This window comes from Aquila chrysaetos, chromosome 6 (genome assembly GCF_900496995.4).
Source record: "Aquila chrysaetos chrysaetos chromosome 6, bAquChr1.4, whole genome shotgun sequence".
In the NCBI taxonomy this organism is placed as follows: Eukaryota; Metazoa; Chordata; class Aves; order Accipitriformes; family Accipitridae; genus Aquila; species Aquila chrysaetos.
The window spans coordinates 52109189-52131296 of NC_044009.1; the positions used below are offsets into that span (position 1 = coordinate 52109189).

The 22108-nt window shown below is 39.1% G+C and overlaps 1 protein-coding gene across 8 annotated transcripts in view; it reads right to left on the minus strand.

Annotated features, from left to right (window-relative positions):
* Positions 1 to 1270: 1270 nt before the first annotated feature.
* Positions 1271 to 22108, minus strand: part of CACNB4 (calcium voltage-gated channel auxiliary subunit beta 4) — a 111838-nt gene continuing 91000 nt past the window's right edge. For 3 of the 8 annotated variants that reach the window (XM_030018088.2, XM_030018089.2, XM_030018093.2), the window contains 5 exons: positions 21637 to 21746; positions 19883 to 20034; positions 17997 to 18092; positions 12297 to 12482; positions 1271 to 8274 (listed from right to left, as the gene is read on the minus strand). In XM_030018088.2, the coding sequence (XP_029873948.1) occupies positions 8014 to 8274; positions 12297 to 12482; positions 17997 to 18092; positions 19883 to 20034; positions 21637 to 21746 (805 nt within the window). In that variant the 3' untranslated portion in view covers positions 1271 to 8013. The other 5 variants (XM_030018091.2, XR_003923944.1, XM_030018092.2 and 2 more) reach the window with 5 other exon arrangements.

A 22108-nucleotide genomic window follows, 5' to 3' on the forward strand; every position in this document is an offset into this window, starting at 1 on the left:
CAGAAGCGCGTCGTCTGCCTACGGTAAAATGTCACCAATGGAGGGGAAAATACTTCTACACAGAAGAAACCCGAACGTATAGAGAAGACAGACAAGATACGTGGATTATGAACTTTTAACTTCTAGGATCATAGGAAAACACACAAAGGAATACATTTTTGCTCAGTTATATTTATTTGAAAGGCCTTAAGCTTTTTATTAACAGCTTAGATGAAAACTTGCATGCTTATATCTGATTTTGAACACTTAGACAATATAATTCAATTAAACAGAATTCTGAAAGCCCTGCACATGCATTAGATACGTAAAAGCCAATGTTAATTCACACGTAACAGGCAACTTACCTGGCAAATGTTATGTGTGTCCTTCGAAGGCAGGCGCCCGACAGAAACGCTGAGGAAGCAAGCACACGGTGCAACCGGCTCTCGCAGGCACCGCCGGGCCTGGAGAGATGCGAGAGGAACGCTCCAACGGGTGAAATGTGCCTGAGCCCCGCCGACGGCCACCACCGCTCTCCCCTCCGGCATGAACCCGAAGAGAAGGGCAGCAGCACGGAGAACCCAGCAGCACCATGCCCTCGCTGGTCTGGCAGGGCTAAGATAACCCCGGGCTGCTGTAGAGCTGGTTTGGTCCGCTGCTGCCGTACCGAGTTTGAAAGAACTTGCACCTCCAGGTTTTTTTGACAATCACAGCATCTCTGTTAGGTTGCTGGTTCCTGTTATTCACTCTCTGGAAGAGGCAACATGGAACTCCCTGCTAGAGGCAGCATCTTTCAGTGCTTTCTTGTTTTCAAGATACTATAAACAGCATTTCATTTTCTTTTAATTATTCGTTCGATCCTTAATACCTCACATCATTCTGATACTTGTTTCTGTCTAGGAACCAATTTTAAATTAGTATGAAATCATACTCAGGACCAGATCCAAAGACCATTAACGTTCGTGAGAATCCTTCAACTGAGCAGTTGGCTGGAAGTATTTTACTTCTCGATGCAACAGTGAGATGTTACATGTATTTATGTATCTCTGAGTTGCAGCTATTTAAGAGCAGATAGATTTAAAAATAAACGTAATTCATTTCACAGACCAGATGCATCTCCTTCTTCGGAATCTCATTAATTTTTACCAAAAATGCTAACACGTGAAGCTGCTGCCAAAAGCTATCGGCAAACAATAAAAATACCCCAACACTGAACGGTTTCCTCAAGTGACTCTTCTGAGCTTTTTTCCAATCTGGAGTGCAGAATAGAAAGAGACTTAAAAGACTTTTAAACGGTTTATAGTTTTTTCATTTATTGTAGAAAAGTTATTGTAATGCAGTTCATTTTTGTACACCTAAATTCCATAAAACAAATCCATAGAAATGAGGATACTATCAGCATGCAGTCTGCATTTTCTTTTTTAAATGATTCTGATCACAAAAATAACAACACTTTTTTTTTTTCTTTCTTTGAAAGCCACTAAAAGCAGAGGGAGAGCAAAGCATGCAACACTGTACACATTTGCATAGTATATTTTACCCAGCATGCCTTGTAGAATGCTACACATACAGTAAATACAGAAGTAAAAACAGAAAGGGGCAAATCAGCAGAAAACACGAATTTGTGGGTTGTTGTTTTTGGGTTTTTTTTTGTTTTTTTTTTTTTTTAATTAGTAAAGGCAGTAATGTCTTTACCAGTGTGACTCTGAACTGGCTCCCAGTGAGGCTGGAGGTAGCACTGCCATGCTCTCACTGGGAACCAGTTTGGGTGAGAAACAGAGATCTTCTGGGATCTGAGAAGCCCAAGGTCCGTAGTTTGCAGTTTGAATGGCTGTTTTCATCTTCTTTCTTCACCCCTCTATTTCTGCAGGCATACATACAATTTGCATTTTGCTCGATTCTCTTCCTATGCTGTTCTTGTACAACATCACTGACTTTCTCTCTCCCTGCAGGAGAAGAGAATTGGGCGTGTTTCAAATGTAAATACACCTTGGGCCTAAGCATGCACTCCTTAAGCTTACTTTGCTTTACATTTTAAATTCTCAGCAATATCAGTGGAAGTTTTGGGTGGACTCGTCCACAGCTCTGAGGGTATAACATCCTTCTCTCCCCCACCTCCCCGTCCCCATACACGAAAGCAAGTAGCCCCAAGAACTTATTTACTGGGAGTGTTTCATTCCCGACCTTGGGCTAGTAGTGTATTCATGGTATATTCATCAGTCATATGCCAAAATCTATACATTGGCCAAAATTAGAAGTTATTAATATAATTTCAGCTTTGAGGAGGAAATTAGCAGAAATGAATGCAGGGGACTTTCTGATTTTAAAAGGTTGGGTTTTTTTTCATTAATTAATATGGAAGGAATACAAGTTATTGAAAAATCAATCACATATGCAAAATGCAAGGCTTAGAAATAAACTGCTGAAGTATCAGACAGCAAGTTAAGCTGATCAAAAATGCAATAAATCCACTGACGCTGGATCAAAAATCTACCCCTTTTTTTCAAAAATGCAATGCCAAATGCAATAGTGGAATTATTGTAAATTTGTGCTATTACAAATGTGCTTCTTTTCCCTTGCTCTGTTTTTACATCACTGGCAAAATATATTATTCTGTACTGTACAATATATTTTCTCACTGTATTGATTTTCTACTGCTTATACAGAGTAGAAGTAATATCAAAGGGGACTGTGGCATTAAATTTAATTACATTTTGTTTTTCAGGAAATATTGATAAGGCATATGATAATCAGTATGGTCAGACCTTGCAAATACTGACTTTTGGAGAAGACAGTAATAAACACTGTGTCCAGTAGTAGGTGTCTGTAGGATCTAGTCCAGAAAGTAACTCACTGCCAAGGAAGTTGAGGGGAAAAGGCAAGTCTACTAAACATCACTGAGACAAGCCAATGCTACTCCCGGTTTCACCGCTTTCAAAGGAATAAAGGACTGACACACCCTTATTAACATTTTAAAATGATTTCTACCTTCTCCCAACATTCTCTATATGGATTCAATTACAGTATTTCTCTTGACTTCTTAAATGGATTCCACAAATAATGAGAGAGATCTTAACACAAATTTCAATACTAACTAGCATTTTCAGCTCTTTCTCCAAGTTAATTCCCTACATATATTTTACAACATTATTAAAATGTATCTTTATTTTTAAAGACATACCTTTATTTTTCTATATAAAATAAATCAGACTTGAATAACAATCTAACAAAGGTTATTTCAAATGACGACTCTTCAAATAATATACTCTCTTTTGGCATCATTTTAAAGATAGTGGGACCTTAATTTCCCCAGAGTTAAAATTGGCTACATTACAGTATCTTGCAGTCTTGTTACTCTTTGTAGAGCCACTATTTGAAGAAATGAGGGGTAACTGCATCAAAACGCATGGTAGTAGAACCCCCTGTATCCAAACCTGTATTAATACCAACTGGGGTAATATAACCCGATTTTAAAATACACATTTCTAGGAGTGAAAACAGATTTGTATAAATGGTATCTTACAAAAATGCATCTGATTTTTTTCATCTGTGGCCTCCAATTATTTTTGCTTTAAAAATAAATTAAGACCATGGAATCAAGGACAGGCTTCAGAAGCACTTAATTTGTAAAACAAAATATAGCAGAGGACACATTTAATACAATCCTAAAGAAAAACTGACTAATGAAAGCCCTAACTTACTCAAATCAGTATGCTATAAAGTAATAGTATTAGCAATATTATTCTGAGAATGGTAATGTCAGTAAAGATATGAGATTCTGGGGCATTTCAGAGAAGTCTACGGTATTGAGACCAAACTGAATTCAGAAGATTTGCAGTCAAACTGAAATTGAAGCTATGGGCCTACGCACATCCAGAGGAACCACCGTCATCTTGTTATTCCTACGGCTACCTTTCCTCCTTTTTGTAATTTTCACTCTCTTAAGTATGTATTAAACATTATTTTAAAAGCAAGGAGCACAAAAGATTAAACCCCCAAATACCAACTTCAGAAGCAGCTTTCAAACCTGGAGAAAACACAGTAAAACATTTTTCTATTTGCAGCAAACCCAACACTTAACACTGTGAGGACGATCACTGCAAATGTGTCTGCCAAGTCACAGAGCCACCTCCAATCCCAAGCACACTTAATTTATCTGGGTCCATCAGAGTTAAGTCAAAAAGACATGGTATTAGAAGCAGGCTGAGTGCCCAGTAGCTGAGAAGTAGTGTGATTAGCAAGAGGTAACAGCACTCGATTCAGAAACTGCTCTTGCTGATCAAGTACAAAATCAGGGGCACCACCTGATTTCCATGGCAAGATGATTTTTTCAGGATAAAATCTAGGTGTGGGGCCATACTGCACTATCAATTCTCAAGCAGAGGAACCGATTTTTGCCAGACTGACCTGTTTAGAAAATGATCATCTAATTTGGCCCATTGTTTATAAACTAGAAACTGTTATACAACAGCTTTAGTTGCGTTCCTTTAAACATTAACTGCATAATATACTCGAGTTAGAAAACATCATCAGTTGCGAGTTGTACATCCCATGGGATAAATCTTCATCTATGGAACTAGTAAAAGAACCTGTACATCTGCTAAATACAACTTGTCAAAGTATTTTAAATTAAAAGTTTAACAATTAATTGTCTTTAAAGTGGCTTCAGGATTGTTGAAGTACTTTGTTCATTCACTCATGAACATATGAATGCACTGAAATATATTGTCTTTAGATATTAAGATTGTTGTTACCACCTTTATTGGTTAAATGGTCATTAATCCAAAAGTGTCCTAATGAAAAACTCAGATAACAGCAACAACAACAACAACAAAAAAAACCCTTAAAAAAACTGGTTTTTTATAAACATTTCTAAAATCCTCTGTATAAGCCAGAGCTTAGGAACAGAACTCTGATCTTTAATAATATTTTAATAACAAGAAGAAATGGTACGAGGACTGCAAAATTAGTCTTACTCGTATTCATTCAGGAATACATGAACTTCACAATTTTATATAGCGCCATTGCATAATAAATCACAACACAGCTGGCTAGCATTGCTGAAGTTCTAATGCAAATACTATGAGTTAGCATGTCCTCATCAACATTGCAGCTTTTACCGATTACCATGTTTCCTAAAAATAATTTACTTTTTAAAATAAAAGAGTTCCCATAGCTTGTATCTAGAATAAAGTAATAATCTATTAGCATGTTCGGTATATTTGTACTTAAAGATATATCTATCTTCAAAGAATTAAAAAAACAGCAAGCAAGGAAACCTGCTGGATCACTTATAACTGGTTTCTTATATTAAAATGGAATGGGCAGTGGGAGAGGAGAGAGTAAACTAATAACATACAAGAGTAAAGTAAACTTAAACCCACATAATAAAGGAACTCAATGTGGTCTTTCAAGACAATACATGACTTCCCTCACAAGCTTGTTTTTATTAGAACAAAGAAAAGTAGTTTTGGCACTTCAGATGCTGCAGGTGATGGAATTTGTGCATATGTGTTGTGTAGATCTTTCCCTTTACTAGCATGACATGGAAGACTTAAAAACAAGGCTCCAAAAGGCTCTAAATGACATTTTTGTCTAGGAAATGATAAAGCAGTAACCTTGTTTACTAGAAAATATATGTAGGTGCTTCGCAGCTACCTGCCATTAAAATGCAAATATCTTCAAGCAGTTAAATGATCTGATCCCTAATGCTACTACAGAATAAAGATAAACAGCTGTCTAATCTAGGTTTATACATCTCAGTGCATCCTTTGCAATTAATACTTTAATGCACACAAACAAGAAACTTATTAAAGCTTATAGAAAAAATGTTTTGCCTAATGCCTTCTTTCTCATGCAGGTATGTGTGCTGTACATGTAACAAAGACTTGTAAAAATTACTGGAGAATGCTCCACTGTGCTATAGCAGACAATATTAGAGAAGGCAGCTGAAGCTACCATTCCCAGACCAGATCTTGCCATGCCTTCTCAGCCTAAATGCTCGTTTGGAATCTGCAGGCATTCAGCCTGAGAAAATCAAACAGGATCAGGTCTGTAATATCCATTCTTAACTCTGTTACTCCAATGGATGCAGATATTTTCTTTTTTTTTTCTCAGTAACTGGCCCATTCGAATCATCTAGTGGTGTTGAAGGCTGCCTTTCAGGCAGTGAAGTTGTTTAAAAAATTAATCATGCATCCGCAATCTTTTAATGCTGCTAGAGATGTACATCATTTTTGGTTGTACCAGATACGAGATGAATTACTTCTCCCATTGTTAACATCAAGAAGATAACCAGACTCAGCGGTGGTGAAAAATACCAGTGATCTTTGCTAACTGGTCCAGAAAGTAGAAGAAACCGTAATATTCAGGAAATTCATTTAGTGCTACATGCTTTTAAAGCCTACTTTTAGCAGGCATTGGGAAGAAAATAAGCAAATATAAAAGTTAATGATCCTCATTTTTGAAAAAAATAATGATGACGTGAACCTGCATAAAAAAAATGCATGTTCAGCATAGTTCTGTCAATTTTAGAAAATGCATGCAGTGGGGAATTTCAGGAGTCTCTGCTTAAAGACATTAGTGGGTTGTACAAAACGGTCAATTATGGTAAATTTTTCAGTCACATTGGATCTAAGGCTTCACTGATCATGTAAGACATAAGGTCCAAAAACATAAATTTATCTATTTGAAGAAACTGACGACTCAGTAGGTGAAAAGAAGTGATTGTTAGGAAGTAAGGCAGCAATGTCTCCAAAGATTTATCATAGTTCTTTGAATCAAAAACGTCAGCTCTACGACTTTACTGTGAGCAGATTTTTTTCTCATACTCCATTTTTATTGCAAGCTAATTCTGACCAATATGTTATTTTAAGTGTTTATCTTTTACAAATATTTAACCCCACTCCCTTCCCTCAGATTTCAATACTGAAATTTGAACTGATCTTCTGGAGAGTTCTTGTGCGATGCTGGAATTTTCAGACATTCAAAGATAGATTTTGAAAGATGTAACGTATAAGTAGGTACTCAGATGTACTGGAATGTAGGTACTCTACACACTGGGTAAGAAGAGTGTATTGTTTTCCATTTAAAAAGGCAGAATACTAAAAATGGGAGAAAAAATATTATATATCTATACACTAATGTTCCATTTTGGGAATACTAGCTGTATTCAGGTAAACAAGAGAAAAAAAAAAAGACTATTCTCAATCTCTAACCATACAAACTATTCTTAAGTTTGTTCATTTTCCTGTTTCTATTTCCCCTTATCCTGTCACAGTTCATCATTGCTGACCGCAACAAAAATGTCAGTACTGGCTAAACTAAAGAAATCATTTTGCTGCAACATTCATGCCAGGTCTAAAAATAATTTCAAACTGGAAAGTATTTTGTAACTGCTGCAATAATTTGTGATATTTGGCACTCTGAATAGTTTACATTTGGTTTGTCTGAATAAGCCATTCTGGAAATAAGTAGTTAGAATAAATCCTTTTATTCTAACTTCAAATGTAAATTGAGCTTCCAGCAAACAAATACTGTAGCTGACTTTCTGGCTTCTAGTGGTTTGTAATTTTCAGATTTTTCATTTATATTTTTTTTCAATTGATTGCAACATGCTCAAGTCGACTTTCCAGTCAATTCACCCAAATTCCAACAGGAATTGGTTTATAAATTGGTTCCAACTGGAACTGGTCACTTGGAATTTCCAGCACAGGAAATTATGTTATAAGTGCCTTGATAAGTACCCTAAATTTCAAACGGATGTGTCTAATATCTAACGACAAGAAAAAGTATGGCTATAAATGCAAATGCTGTACTAAAAAAAAAAAACCCAAAAAACAATCTATATGATCAGGCATAAACATAAGGGCATGGTAACTTTTTTTTGCCCCCTACTTAACGTCAAATGACAGCAGAGTGCAACTTCAGTATAACCGCATTACACCTGCCAAATTAAGATGATTTTTTTTTTTCCTAGCTACGTTATGGCAAGTTATCAACTGATGAATACTATTTTTCCCCAGGTTCTTGAACTCAAAGCCTGTGTCGTGAATCATGGCTATATCCTCCAGGGGATCCTCGGTTCCTATGGGGTTTGTAAGTGTCCTGGTATGAGTCAGAGTATTCTTCTTCCACTAGAGGATAGTGATCTCGGCTGTGTTGGGAACTGGAAGACAAGCGGTTCCTGCTCTTCCGAGCCCTTTCATTGTGATAATTTTCATCTGAGGTCATTAGACTTCGTCGCTCAATTGGAGAGTTCTCTGTAGAATGGCTGCTGTGCCTCATACGCTGGCTCTACGAGTGCCAAAGAATCCAAGCATTAATACAGACAAAGAGTATTTTACATTTTTTAGCTTGAGACTTATTCTGAGGTCTTTCAGAATCCATCCACTTTTGTGTTATTCATTTTATATTAAAGTCTGTATGCTACAGGAATGGGTTACAAGAATAGTGTGGTTCCTAGAGCTGAAAGCAGACCAAACACAGTATTACAATGTGTACCTTAAGGTATTCACCTTGTTAAATATCACAGGCCATTTAGCATGAAAAGTGAGCTGATGTATTCAGCATTTATCACTTTTCTCTGATCATGAACGTAACATTCATGCTTCTATTCTACTTAGAAAATTTTGAGCATTGATTTATGTGGTTTTAGAAAACATCTGAAGATGTTTCTTGTTTTTTTGGTTTTGTTTTTTTTTTTTTAAAAGGTGCAGCTCTGAGCCTTATTTAAAAACCTTCATATGACCAAACAAATGACGGACTCCTAACCAGGCAGCTAAGGGGCGGCTAAAATTATTATTCTTTCAACTAAAACATAATAAATACTTTAAATATGTTGACAGAAAATCCTTTTCTACGATAATTTATTAATTAAAAGGTTTAGCCTTTGCTATCCTCACGTTCCCGTAATGATAATGTGCTACATTTGTCACATGAACAAAATTAGTTCATATTTTTTGCCAGTGAACTGGCACAATGAAGAAATAGCCTAAAAAAAATTTGTTTGCTGTCATCACACATTAAACCTCTCAAAAGTATACCCATCCATACTCTCAGAACAAACCCGGTCAATACTTTTCTTTCTCTAGATTACACACCCAATGTCATTCTTCTGATCCTGTAACTGCCAAGAGAATGCTGCCGCGACAGTTGCACTCTCGTGGCCTCAGGTTCCTGCGCACAGACAGCATCGTCTGCTCCCCTCAGTTCTGAATTCTGGCCGATGCTCTCTGCGCTATAAAACCTTCCTCCTATTGCTACACCCTCTCTGTATGGCAACTGTTTAGCTGCATAATTTATAACAAAAGGCTTGTCTGCAAGGGGAAGTAACTGTGCAGACGGGTATACGTTTACAGCACAGCAGATACGATGTCGTATCTCTTTGTGTGGATCGATGCTACCAAGGTTACTCACTGAGAGATGCCACATAACGAGCTGGCGTGGAAAAGGTGCCCTTCTGCAGATTCACACACTCAGCTACTGGGTAGCAACTTCTACCACATTATCCCCAAGTTTTCCTTACAGCATCCTGTTTTAGCAGTGATTATATGTCAAAGTCCACATATTTTCTTCACAAATTATACTTCTCATATTTATTTGATCTAGACATGCAATTTTGATATATAATCACCTAATCAGTTGCAACTTTAACTTTCTGTGCTCACACCCTCTATCTTCCGTGTAGTAATTTACCTCCCTGGCTGCAACCTGCTCCTTTCTAGAAACCTTCCTATTTCCCTGCCTCGATTGTGTAGTTGTTCTGATCCTGCTATTTACCTCCCCGGAGGTGTAAGCATGGCATAAAACTGGTGTGGCTACATGCTGGTCTTATGCCCCAAATAACTTTTGATCCTGCAGCACAACTGGAATGATAAGCTGCATTATGTTTCCTGCAGTAACAGACTTAAAATGCAAATCCCCTGGAGCCTAAGAAACACATATCCCCAAAACTTGAACTATAGGATTTAAGTCCATTCTCTGAAATTAGACCAAACTGTGTAGGTTTAGAGCTACCCAGGGATTAGCTACAAAGGCAAACAACTGGCCCCTAGGAGTCAGCAATGACAAAATTTACTCTTCCTATTGAGGACTGCAAACACACAGAGCTCAACATCAACATCTTCCCCTTTTAGGCAAGGTCATGACCAAGGATCAAATGACCACCGGCTTTGGCAGGTGTACCACACACGGTGTGATGGGATACAGCTGGAGCATGCTGATGCCTGTACCCTCTCTTTTACTCTGACTCTTCTGTATCTATGCCATTTAATTTCACCCTGATGACCTTTGTGAAGCCCAAAGACTTAAGTTAAATCAGTAGTTTCGATCTTCAGTAAACTGAAGTCCAGGCCACAATCAAGTAAAAAAGGAATACTCCTAAGTCCTGATTAGGTGAAGTATGTACAGATTGTCCTAGCAAATCTGTATCATTTTCAGGTGTGACTGTTACACGAGGCTCTGGGCTTTTGGTATTCAGTTCCGCAAGGTATCAGGCGAGGAGGAGTCACAAGGTCATACGAAATATAAATTCTTAATGTATCATAAGCACCTAAGCTAGTTTAATTCCTAGGATTTGCATGAGTGCTTTGTAATTACCATACCACATCATTACAGTTAAAACTGATTCAAATCCTTCCGAAGGCTTGAATTAGTATAAAACCTCTAGGTGGATAAGCACTTCAGATGATGGAAGTCTTTACTGCGAGATAACCATGTAAAACACCAGAACTCTTTAAACGGGCCTGAACACTTAAGTGGCACTGAAAGCCAAATCCTGCAGTCTCTAGTTGGGCATCATTCACTCAGGGAGAAATTTACCCCTCTGCAGAGAACTAGCACCATTCAAGTCCCACCTAAGCCTTCACAATTAGGGTGAAGTGGGGATTAAGTGATGCATACCTTCAGCCAGCCCACTGCACAGGGGTGATTTTCATCTTCAGTGTGAGTTTTCCCTAAGTAAATGGAGCAACATTTCACAGTTACTGCTGGTGTCCATTGATCAGAGAGAAATAAATGCCTGAAAAAAATTCTGTGGATACACCCAGTTTTCAAAATGAAACTGAAGAGGTGAAAGTTCTGCAGATGGCATTTTATTGTCATGAAGGGATGGAAAACTGAAATTTTAAGGCAAGTGAAAATGGAAACAACAGTTTACATGTGCATGTTATTAGTAATAGAACAGTGCTTGTGCATTCAGCCAGTCAGGAAACAGTGGCTTACTGATCCTAATAAAATCAAGCACAGCATTAGAAATGTGAGTATCAAGTATCATGCACCTTCAGTGAAGTGCAATTCACTCACAGAAAAAACAGCTTTATGTTAATTGAAAACACTGAACAATGCATCATTTCCTTCAAAATTGTTACCTGCTTCCAGATACTCTACAAGCAGAACAGAGGTTACATTTGTCAGGTGAATTATTCATTAAACGTAATTTGCTCAACTCTACTTTTGACATACGTTAGAAAGTGCACACTCCTAGAAAGTCACACACATACAGAACTCCTTCTGAAACTTTCAGACTTAAAAGTTCGCTGCAATCCTGATCTTCTCAAGCATTCATAACTATTAATCAAAAACATTTTCTGTTTTCAAACTTAGTAAAGCACGTACTTCTCATTAAGGACTATTTACATGCCACGTTTGAAGTTTCAAAGTTCAGCCGTTTTTGAGCTATCCCTGTGGAAAAAAATGGTCAGAATTTTTTTGAATGGGTAAAAAAAATGTATTTTATTCACACTCAAAGAACTCAAAAAGGTGAAGGCATTTTGCTGATACAAGAGACAAGCATGGAAGTTTTTCACCCGAAAGTGAATGTTTTGTGAAGTTATGAGGGTAGAAATAAAAGGGATCATTACAGACACTGTTCTGCATTCTTAAATACAGTAGCTGTTAGCTCAACTGCTGTGACACACTGTACATGCGTATTCTCAATCTTACGGGGTCTCATTTGCAGTGACGTTTTTTCCAGGTTAAAAAAAGGCCATTTTCTAATATCGCTACAATACCACTTAACAGAGTGTCATTTAACTCTTCCTCAAGAACTCACTCCTTGCCAGACAATTTATGGCCGTTTTACTTCCCGTTAAAGAGCAAGCAGTCACAGTGCTTCAGCACTCAGCTGACTAACTGCTTCTTCACCGATTATGGGCCTTAGCTTGCCTTTTTACTGCTGGCAGTAGCCAAACAGTGAATAATAACTAATGAAGCAAATGTAAGTTATGCTATATAAGACATATTACACTATTTTCCCATAGATTAAAAAACCCCACCTGATCTGCACTGGTGTTTGGGGCTGAAATGTATTTTCATACCTGTAATCCAGAGATTGCAGCAGGATATGGTGAAAGTGCAGTGGATCCTAAATTTCGTCCAAGGAGAGGAGTCATGGGTGTGCTACTGGTGGTGTGAGTAGCACGCCAGTACGCCTCAAGATATTCTGCCAAGTGTTCGCAAGCATCTTCAAGCTGATTTTCATCCAAAATTACATCAAACATTTCCTGATCACAACAACAAAGTTTGGTTCGTTACAATGTTACTGATGAAAAGAAAGAGTTGTTTAACAATTCTCATCACACTAATCCTTTAAAATTCAGTAAATAAGAATCAGAGCATGGGATTGCAAAAGAAGTTATACAAGTGGGCTTATAAGGTGATCAAAAGCCAAAGCTCTCAGAAGTCACTGTATCCTTTCAGCAAGGTTCACTAGACACTGCGTGAGCCCTACCATGCTCAAAGGCACAAGACTCCTTTAATGAATTTATTTTGCTCTAATAGGAACTGAAGCTAGATGTCAGAGTAACACAGGGGTGCTTTGCATTGGTTTTGGACCCACGGCCTCATGCATACTTCTCTCATTCTAATTGTGAACACATTTCCAGAGTGACGATGCCCCTAAAACCATTTCCACTTCAGTGAACACAGGGTGCATTTCTGTTAGCAGCAGTATTTCTGCTTCAGCAAGGCTACTGCAGGACATCCAGCCGTTCAGATACTTACAGCTGGGAATTCTGCAGAGACTATCTCCATGCACTATTTTTTAACTACCTTCATTTATGCCTGTCTGGATAGTCTTACCTATCTGTTCTCATATCTGCAAGATCATGCAGGTACGACCTCTTTCCCTGTAAAATCTGTTTACCAGGGGACAGTACCTGACCATTAGTGCAGGTCCTGGTACTTGCCTCAGACTTGCTCACCGTGCAATCCACAGAGAGGCTATTTACCACTGAACAGGGAAGGAATTCAAAGCCATGTGGCTTCGGCGCTACCCAAGAAGTCAAAGGGACACTCTGCAGACAATGTTTTTAGATTATCAGCATGACGAGTGCTGATAACAAAGAGCTGATAATAAGCCACCATAAACTGAGTCCCTCAAGAGAAATATATACATATTTTCAGCAGTGAAATTTCGCACCTCATCTTTAATCTTAACTCACGCCTTAGTGGAAAAAAAATATTGTGAAAATAGCACAGGAAATGAAAATACGTGCAGGTGTTGCAAGTGTTCAGAGTAACCGATACAAACCACAGGCTGCTTTTCCTCCATGCATATTTACAGATCTATCCAAAATACATAAAGCTGACCATCTATAGAATAAGATATAAAACTGCATGATGAATTTATCATAAATCTTGGTCATGCATCTACCTTCCACCCAAAAGTCTGGTCCAGAACTTACTTTAATACTAATGCCATTTTATTTAGTTTTTAATTTATTCTCTCTTACCACCACAGTAGAGAAATGTTTCCTCCTCTGCCAGCAAGTATGAAGTTTTCTTCTAATAAGAATACTCCTAACACTACATCCTTTGGTCAAATTCAGTGTTTACTGCTGCTCATTTTGCTCCTCTATTTATCTATACGCTTTAGACCCTCCTTTGCTATTTAAACACATGTTGATAGACTACATATTCCATTATATCACTTGCATCATCATTTGTGGAAGAAGTAATTCAAATGTAGTTAAGTTAGGAAATAAAAGAATGTCGTTTGCTTACACATACTTTGCTTTGGAAAAGAAATTAAAATACTACACTTGGAATATAATATGTGTTTTCGTAAATAAAAATGAATATTGTCACTTTCTGGTCTGCAACTAGTAAGCAGTTCTCCTGCGCTGCCTGTTCTTTGCATAGCTGGCCACTGATTTGAGAGCAACTCTGGCTGTCTGTACAAAACTCAGCTTTGCAGGTTGCAAGTTAATTCTGTCTCAAGGCACATTTTCAGCTGCATGGGGTTTTAGCAGCAAGCAGGTCAACGAATACTCTTCCAACACCCTCCAACCTCCCCCTGCTAAACTAGGGAACTGTTTCTCAAGTTTCTTTTTAACCTGGATCAGTTGATTTAGGGAGCTTACAAAATGCTGTATTGGCTTAACTGAGCGTGCTGCAAGGTGGAGGTAAGACAAAGAGATCGGAGATGGAAATGCCAGTACTGCTGCCTACAGCTTCCTTTCTTAACGGAGTAAAGCTTCATGCATTTCTAAGAAATGCACAGCTAATACTCTAGCTAACATACCTAAACCACCCAGCTCTGTGACGGTATGTAGCTTCATGTGGTGTTTTGACAGCGATCTCAATTAAATTGCATTTAGGGAGAAAGAACTTTTAACAGTTGCAGTAGTACTGTCACCTTTTTAACAGTTAACTGTAAAATAACACTAGGACTGGTAATGGTGAGCCTCTCAGGCTGTCATTTGAAGGTCACCTGGAAAAACTGCAAAACTGGCAGGATCCTGATTCCAGGGCTCTACAGTGTTTTACAGGGAAAATGAATTAGAGAAAGCACTCAGGATTTTTTCTTGCATTTAACAGTTCTGCTCATAGCTAACGTGTGTTCGTTCTATTTCTGTGTATTTCGGAGGAAAGAATCTTTTAAGGGGATCCTTGTTTGCAAGCTTCATGGAGTAATGCAATTTTCCCAGTTGTCCTTACAATTAATTTTATTCACCGCAATGTTTTCTTACCACATGCGTACAATAGTTACCATATGAGCATTTCCATATACTAGTATTTCTTAAGCGATATACATTAAAGCAGTGGTCTTTCCTGAAGAGAAGATAAAATTAGTTGCCACTGTCCTCTGCTATTTCTTTTAGTTTACTGCATAACCACTGTGAAATACTCTAGGTGCATTACCCCACGTTAGCAACACAAAATAAAATGGTCACGACTACAGAGGCATCCTCCTCACCCACAGGAATGCTCGGGAGAGGGAGTGTGAGAGGGACTGAGCCACAGGCATAGCCCAGCGTTAGTACAGCTAAAGGCAACCCCAAATTGCACCTTACTCTCTGAGCTCAGGGAAGGTGAGCTCAGGCTCTGGGGGAAAAGATGCCCCAGACAGAACTGCAAGGTTGGAGGTGTACCTGAGAAGGAGGAGGAATTTGAACTTGTAGATATATCTGGTGTACTGGCTATTTTTAATAATACCAATGCATTTTACTTCTGCTAGAGTATAATTTCTGGTATTTTTTAGGTTATGTCAAATAGACCAGAGGGATATGTACCCTCTCTTGGCATTGGCATGAATCAAAAAGTTAAAAAAAAAAAAATCATAATGAACTGTATATGACTAGTGTATTTAAAGCTGTATGGTTAGTACAGTTCATGTTTCTTTGAGCCATATAATGTTCCTGCTTAACGGAGTCATGGAGTGATAGGCACGCTTAGCACTGGCTTGAGCAGCATCAGTGAAAGATTAGCAAGGAATTAATAATGAAAGCAGTTCCTGAACTTAAATATGCCAAAAAAGACTGCTATTTTTAAAATGTCTAGACATACAGCACCATCTGATTACTTAAGGCTGGCTCTCAGCAAATGAAAAAAAGTGAGGGTTTTATGGTTTTCAAGTACCTTCACTTTAAACAAATACTCCTCTTGCAGGAATTTGAGCTGCAAAACAGATGAAGCAGGTCGCAGTGCAGAAGACAAGATAGCAGGGTCTTCGGTCTTAGCAGTATACTTTTACTGAATTAAATAATGGATCAACTTGGTCCTTTAATTTAAACTTAACCAAGACTGTCATCTCCCTTCAGGTGCTCTAAGTGAGCAATAACTTTCTTGAAATCAAGCAGTGCAAAACTGATCAGACAGTTTCTGCAGAAGGCTGTTGTGCAAGTCAGAGCGGAAGGCAGCCTCTGAGTAAGTACGGTCACATGTTTGAAATCTGGATACCCTGAAATTTGGAAATATTTTTCTTATCCAGATGGGGTCTCACTTTGTTGCCTTAGGCAACAAAATACAATTACAGGATTGGGTGTTAAGGGAGAGTTTACTGGATCCTGGGGATGGACAATCTAAGTGCCATGATGCAACGAACAAGCTACAACACGCATCTTGCTGCTGCACACTCTTTATTTCAATCAACACAGCTACTTGCCTCATTTCAACTGATGTGAGCAAACCTGAGCGGAATAAGAGGAAATCGCTGTATAAAGAGCAAACAAGGCTGTGAAACGTGCACAGGCTTCTCTGTGCAGGTGGAAAAATAAATACTCCTTTCAAATGTGAACAATGTGCAGCGGATTGTTCTGTGTGTAAGCTCAGTGACAGCTTGGTGTAAATACCACAAGCCATATTCAAACAGGTGCAGGTGCAACTCCATTTAACTTGGCTCACACTCATTAAGTGTTAGGAAGCTATATACTCTTATAGAAATTATTTTGTACTACAGAAAAGTGTACAATTTTGTTTTAGTTGATGGCACCTGAATGGCCCACAGGAATTCTCCGTCATCATTTTAAGAGATAACAATTCAGTAGAAAATTACATGTGTGAAACATAATACAGCTGAGCTCTCCAGAAGAACTCGAGATGGCTTGAACATCTTTCAGTGCTGCTCGAAGTGGAGAACAAGGATGAGACAGGGAGCAAAGCGATCTACAGTTACTGTAACCAGAAGCTTACAGGTCTTTACAGTAACACCACCAGCTGGGTGTATATGCAGTCACCATCTACCACTTTTGACAGCTGGACATCTGCAAGTGGTGCTGATGGGGCAAGAGGGACAGCAGGAGGGCAGCTGCGAAACCCACACCCGCCAGGGAAACAGCAGGCTGCCTGGGGCATAGTGGGCACTGCAAAAAGTATAACTGGAGAAATTGAGATACACGCCGCACCCCACCCCCCCCAGCACTTTTCTGCACTATTTAAATTGTTGCTCTGTATCAGGCATAGGAGGAATTTGAATCAGATCTCTCATTCTGGACACATTCTTGAACCATTCTGCTTTTAGATAAGGAGGACAGAAATTTCAGTCAAACCTATTACCTTTTTTCCTCTGCCTTCTAACATTTCAGTGTGAATCTAGCCTGAACATACACCAAAAGACTACAAAAAACTGCCAAAATTCAAAGTTCTCACAGATCCCCATCAGGAATGGAACACCCGTACAGCTTTTCTGCACAGCACCTGCCTGCCTAATCAGCTATCCAGGACCTCTGCTCCTTAAGCAGCACGTTATTCAAGGTGAGTATCAGCATCTTTGATAAAATGGTTGGTGAGCAGTGACTGTGCCCCGATGAGGTAACTGGAATGGCTTGCAGGCGCTGCTGTGTCAGGAGGCTCGGGGATCACATGCTTGCAGACACACGACTCACACCGTACAGACGGTGGGTCTGGACTCACTATGAAGCTGACGGAAAGTCCTCTGCAGCCTCTTCTCAAACCAGGATTCTGAGACTTTGGCCCTTGGGGACCTTAAGATAGCACTGCTCCACAAATGACGTAATTTGCTAATGAGCTAGTAGATCAGTTTTACCATACACGTCATTTTTGACCTGTCACCTTGCCAAAGATCATAATAAGCCCAGGACCAGAGATAATCAGGATGAAACCATCAAACAACTTGTTTCTTAGCAATAAAAGCTGATCGAGGGTTGCAATTGCAGGGCTGTCTGAATCGCCATAAAGTGATAACATAAGAACTCGGCTATAATCAAGGACGAACACAGCAGAAATCTTTAAAGCTCCACGTATCACAAGTTCTTTAGCCTTTCTTCTGTACTTACTGGTGGGCATTGTGCAAGTTTATCAGCTGCCACCAACTGAACATTCAAGTGTTTACTTTGTGACTTTCCTCTAGATTTAATCAGTCGCTGCAAAACCTGACAGAGGAAAAGAGGAAAATATGAGTTTAAGAACTGCGTATCTCCATAAAGCTCAGACTGACATCCCATTGGAGGACTACCAAGTTCAGAAGCTCTCCATTATATTTAACACAATGGATAAAATATTTTCCTTGAATATAAGCACCAATGTTTCTGATAGCCTCCCTGAAAGCTGTGCACATTTCCCTCTGCATCACATTTGATCCCTTGCAAATAATTCAAATGCAGTGCAAATGGTGATTTTGCTTTATTCTGCTTGAAGTAATAAGTTATTTTTCACAAAAGTAATGTTCTAGAGGACCACGAAAATTATATATATATATATATATATATATATATACATACACACACACACACATACACACACACAGAATTATACTGGATTGCTGGATTGACTGTGGCACAACAGTAGCAACATATTATGTTGTGTGGCAATAACACTGTAACTTAATCTGTTCTGAGGTGCATTTTGGGTACAGAAGGTATTTTACACACACAGTTCATATTACTTTTTTTTTTCCCTTCCACTGTGTTCACTACTAGAATTTAAGAGGCAGAAAAGTTAGGAATCCTAAATTATTTCTCTGTAAAGTTTCAAAGAAAATTAAAGGATTATAGAACAACAGAGTATTTTTTAAGTTGGAAGGTCCTCCAGAGGTCTCTATGCCAACCCCTCACTCAAAGCAAGTAAGGCCAGTTGGACCAGACTGCACGGGTCCTCATCCAGCTGAATTCTGAACACTTCCGAGGAGAACCCACCACCTCTCTGAGCCAGGATTGACCCATCTTTGCTCGTACAGCCCAACATGTGGCTGATTCTCTGCTGCAAGGGCACACTGCTCACTCCCGTCCAAACAGAACAGGGTCCAGGTCTGCAATTCTGTTATTTGTACTGCTCACTTCTCTCAGGATCTTAAATCCCACCACCTCATGGTTGCCGCAGCCAAGGCTGTCCTGGACCTTCAGAACTCTATCCAGTTCTTCCTTTTTTCCCGTAGCAGCAGATCCAGCAGAACCTCCCCCATCCCTTGCTGGTCACCTGCACCAAAAACTGGCAGATAGCTCTCTGCAGATATCTCTGATATGCCACGGTGGTCACTCCAGCAGGTGTTGAGCAGCATCCCACCATCGCTGTGCTGATTCCATGAAAACCAGAGTCTCTGTCGTGACTCCAGGCCCCCTTCTGCACTAACAGCCATGGTCACAGAGGGGTCTGTGCTGCACTCCTGAGCAATAATCGCATTCACGCTCCATGGCAGGAGCTGGCCAGCAGCCTGGCCACACTGGTCCAGACCCAGCTGTGGATGGTGTATGAACATGCCCCAGGCAGAAGCCACAGATAAAAACAGACAGGCTTTGTTTGAGATCAACAGACAACCATCATTAACTGCCTGGGAAGCGGGCAAAGGGCTGGGTGTCTTCTCTGAAGCTCAGCCTAAGGTTAGGGCTTGCAGAGAGACAATCCACAACTACAGCTATGTTGGGGTAGGGGGGCTGCAAAGGGACTGCCAAGGGGAAGTGAGAGCTACAGAAAGAATTTGCTCCTCAGGAATTTTTTTGTCTACTGAATTGGTGGGTGTCTCGTCTAAGGCTCAGGTTAAGGTTTAGGGCAGAAAAAACCAAATTGCATAAGACATTCCCTTGTCAAGCCCTTGATCTAAAAACTTCAATTTTTTTCGCTTCATCTCACTCTTAATTTCTTCAGGTGCAGATACCACACTGCTCACTCCCACACTGCCCTCCAGGTCCCTCTCAAACGCAAGTATTTTAAGGGTGAGATACGTTACCTTTGGAGAAGACACTTTAACATGGACAATAATTGGTGCTAAAGATGTCTTGATAAGTTGTGCAGGGTGATTGATAGTGTCTGCATCTAGGACAACCAGTTGTAAGGACCTTGCCAGCTCAAAGATTCTTTCAATTTCACTCTGTACTTCAGCTAGTAAAGGAAAACAAAACAGGTGAAAGCCATTCACCCCCAAAATTACTTAGACAAAAATATCATCACCCATTTATTTTCATAGACTGTATACATTCAGTATATGAACTCCATATGTGAATTAACATAATTACCATAAAATAACCTACTACTCAAGGCAGTTTTTAAAATAAATATTACCTTTGAGACAATTCTGTTGCCTGAAAATACATACGTACTATGGTCCTTTATACTATCAGTGCATTTAAACATTGGGTACAATTAAATGCATGTTTCTATTAACACAAAATAGACTTAAGCATATTTTCCAAATCTGCTACACAGCTTACGAGTCATAAGATTTTTTTAGACAGCAAGTGATGTATGGATATTTCTTAAAACTTCTTTTGTTCTCAGATTGTAATTCTGATCTAACTTAAACAAGAGCCTGTATGAAAAGCAGAACTGTGAGCCCCTAATTCTATAATCACAAAAAATTATTTATGTTAAATAATTGACAGCGTATTGTTTAAAAAGACGCTAATGGCAATGTTCACGCCAAAGCACTTTTGTCTGAAGAAAAAGGAGATTTCTGTCCATGTAGATTACATTTCTGATATTCACTGTTCTGACCCTTCTTAATCATTCACATGCATGTGACAAATTTTAAATCAATAAACTCAGCACAAATTGAAGCCTCTAAGTTATACCATCAAAGTACAAAAGAGCTGTATGTCAGCAACTCACATGCATTTAATTTGCCTAAGAGCTGCTCCACAGAGCAACGCATGTTCACAGGCACAGGAAGATTTAGTAGTCACCTTTGCAGCTCTTAATTTTGGGGTGCCTACTCCTGTACTAGAATGCCAACTAGAAATGAAGCGTCCTACGACCTATACCTCTAGTTCAAACAGTCACTCAAGATGTCAGAGAATTGGGTTTAAGAGCCTTTTCTTCCTGAGAAGATTGAAAACCAACTCCTCCTACCACCTAGGATGGTGTTGCAGAGACCAGGTTATTGGCCTGCATATACTACACACAAATTCCACCCTTGTGAAAGATATAAAAATTCATCAGGCCAGTGTAACCCAGCAGTCATGATGCTGTGAGGAGAGGGTAGGAAGACCCAGAGTCTCATCGCTAGACAGCAAAATTAAGCTATAGCTGTTCAACATTAAATACAAAACCAGTCCCAGGGTCAGGAACAACATGTCTCCTTCTTGGCTGGACAAGGTGAAAGTTCTTTGGCATTTTGTGATATGGAATTAAAAGCACAGGGCTGAGAAGAGGGAGCTGTGAGGCCAACTCACCTTGGGAGGAAACTGCACTGAACCCATATTCTGACTGCAGGCCCCTAACTCAGCTTTTGCAAATAATACTGCTTGCGCTCTAGCCCAGGTAATTGCTTAACGTGAGGCTAACACAGTACATTGCTCTCTCTTGCCCCTCCTCAGACAGGAAAAATTTGTCTCCCATTTGAATATGTGAAATTCAGAATTATACATTAAAATGCTGTAGACACATTTAAAATTGCAGAACTGATGACATCTTGAAGGCTGAAATCCTGTCACCTTCCTCCAGTATGTAACCATGTTCAGAATTACATCTGTGTCAATGTCTTACCTAAACTGGATCTTGTATTTGACCGCTCAATTATTGCCCTCTTGCTTGGATTATTTAGAACAGACCTCTTAGCAAGAGAAATGTCAGCTGTCACTCTAGTTATTGATATCCTATGAGTAAGAACACAGGACAGAACAAAAACACAGTAGTCAAATTTTCAGTGCACTGCACATGATTTACAGCTACATTCCATTCCAAAGTGCAAAGGCAATAAAATACCACTCAGACATGTTTTATAGCTGAGTTATGTCATCATTAAAGAACAACTGAAGAGAAATGCTGCATAACTGTAAAGTATTTTCTATTCCCTACACTATCGTAGACTCTGGTATATAGTTTCTGCTGTTCTACTTAATGCATTAGTTAACTTTTCTCCTCCCCAACTCACCCATCTCCTACATGAATTTACACAGTACCAGAAAAACTACAACTTATGTGAGTCTTAGGGCATACAGAACAACAGAGTCATAAC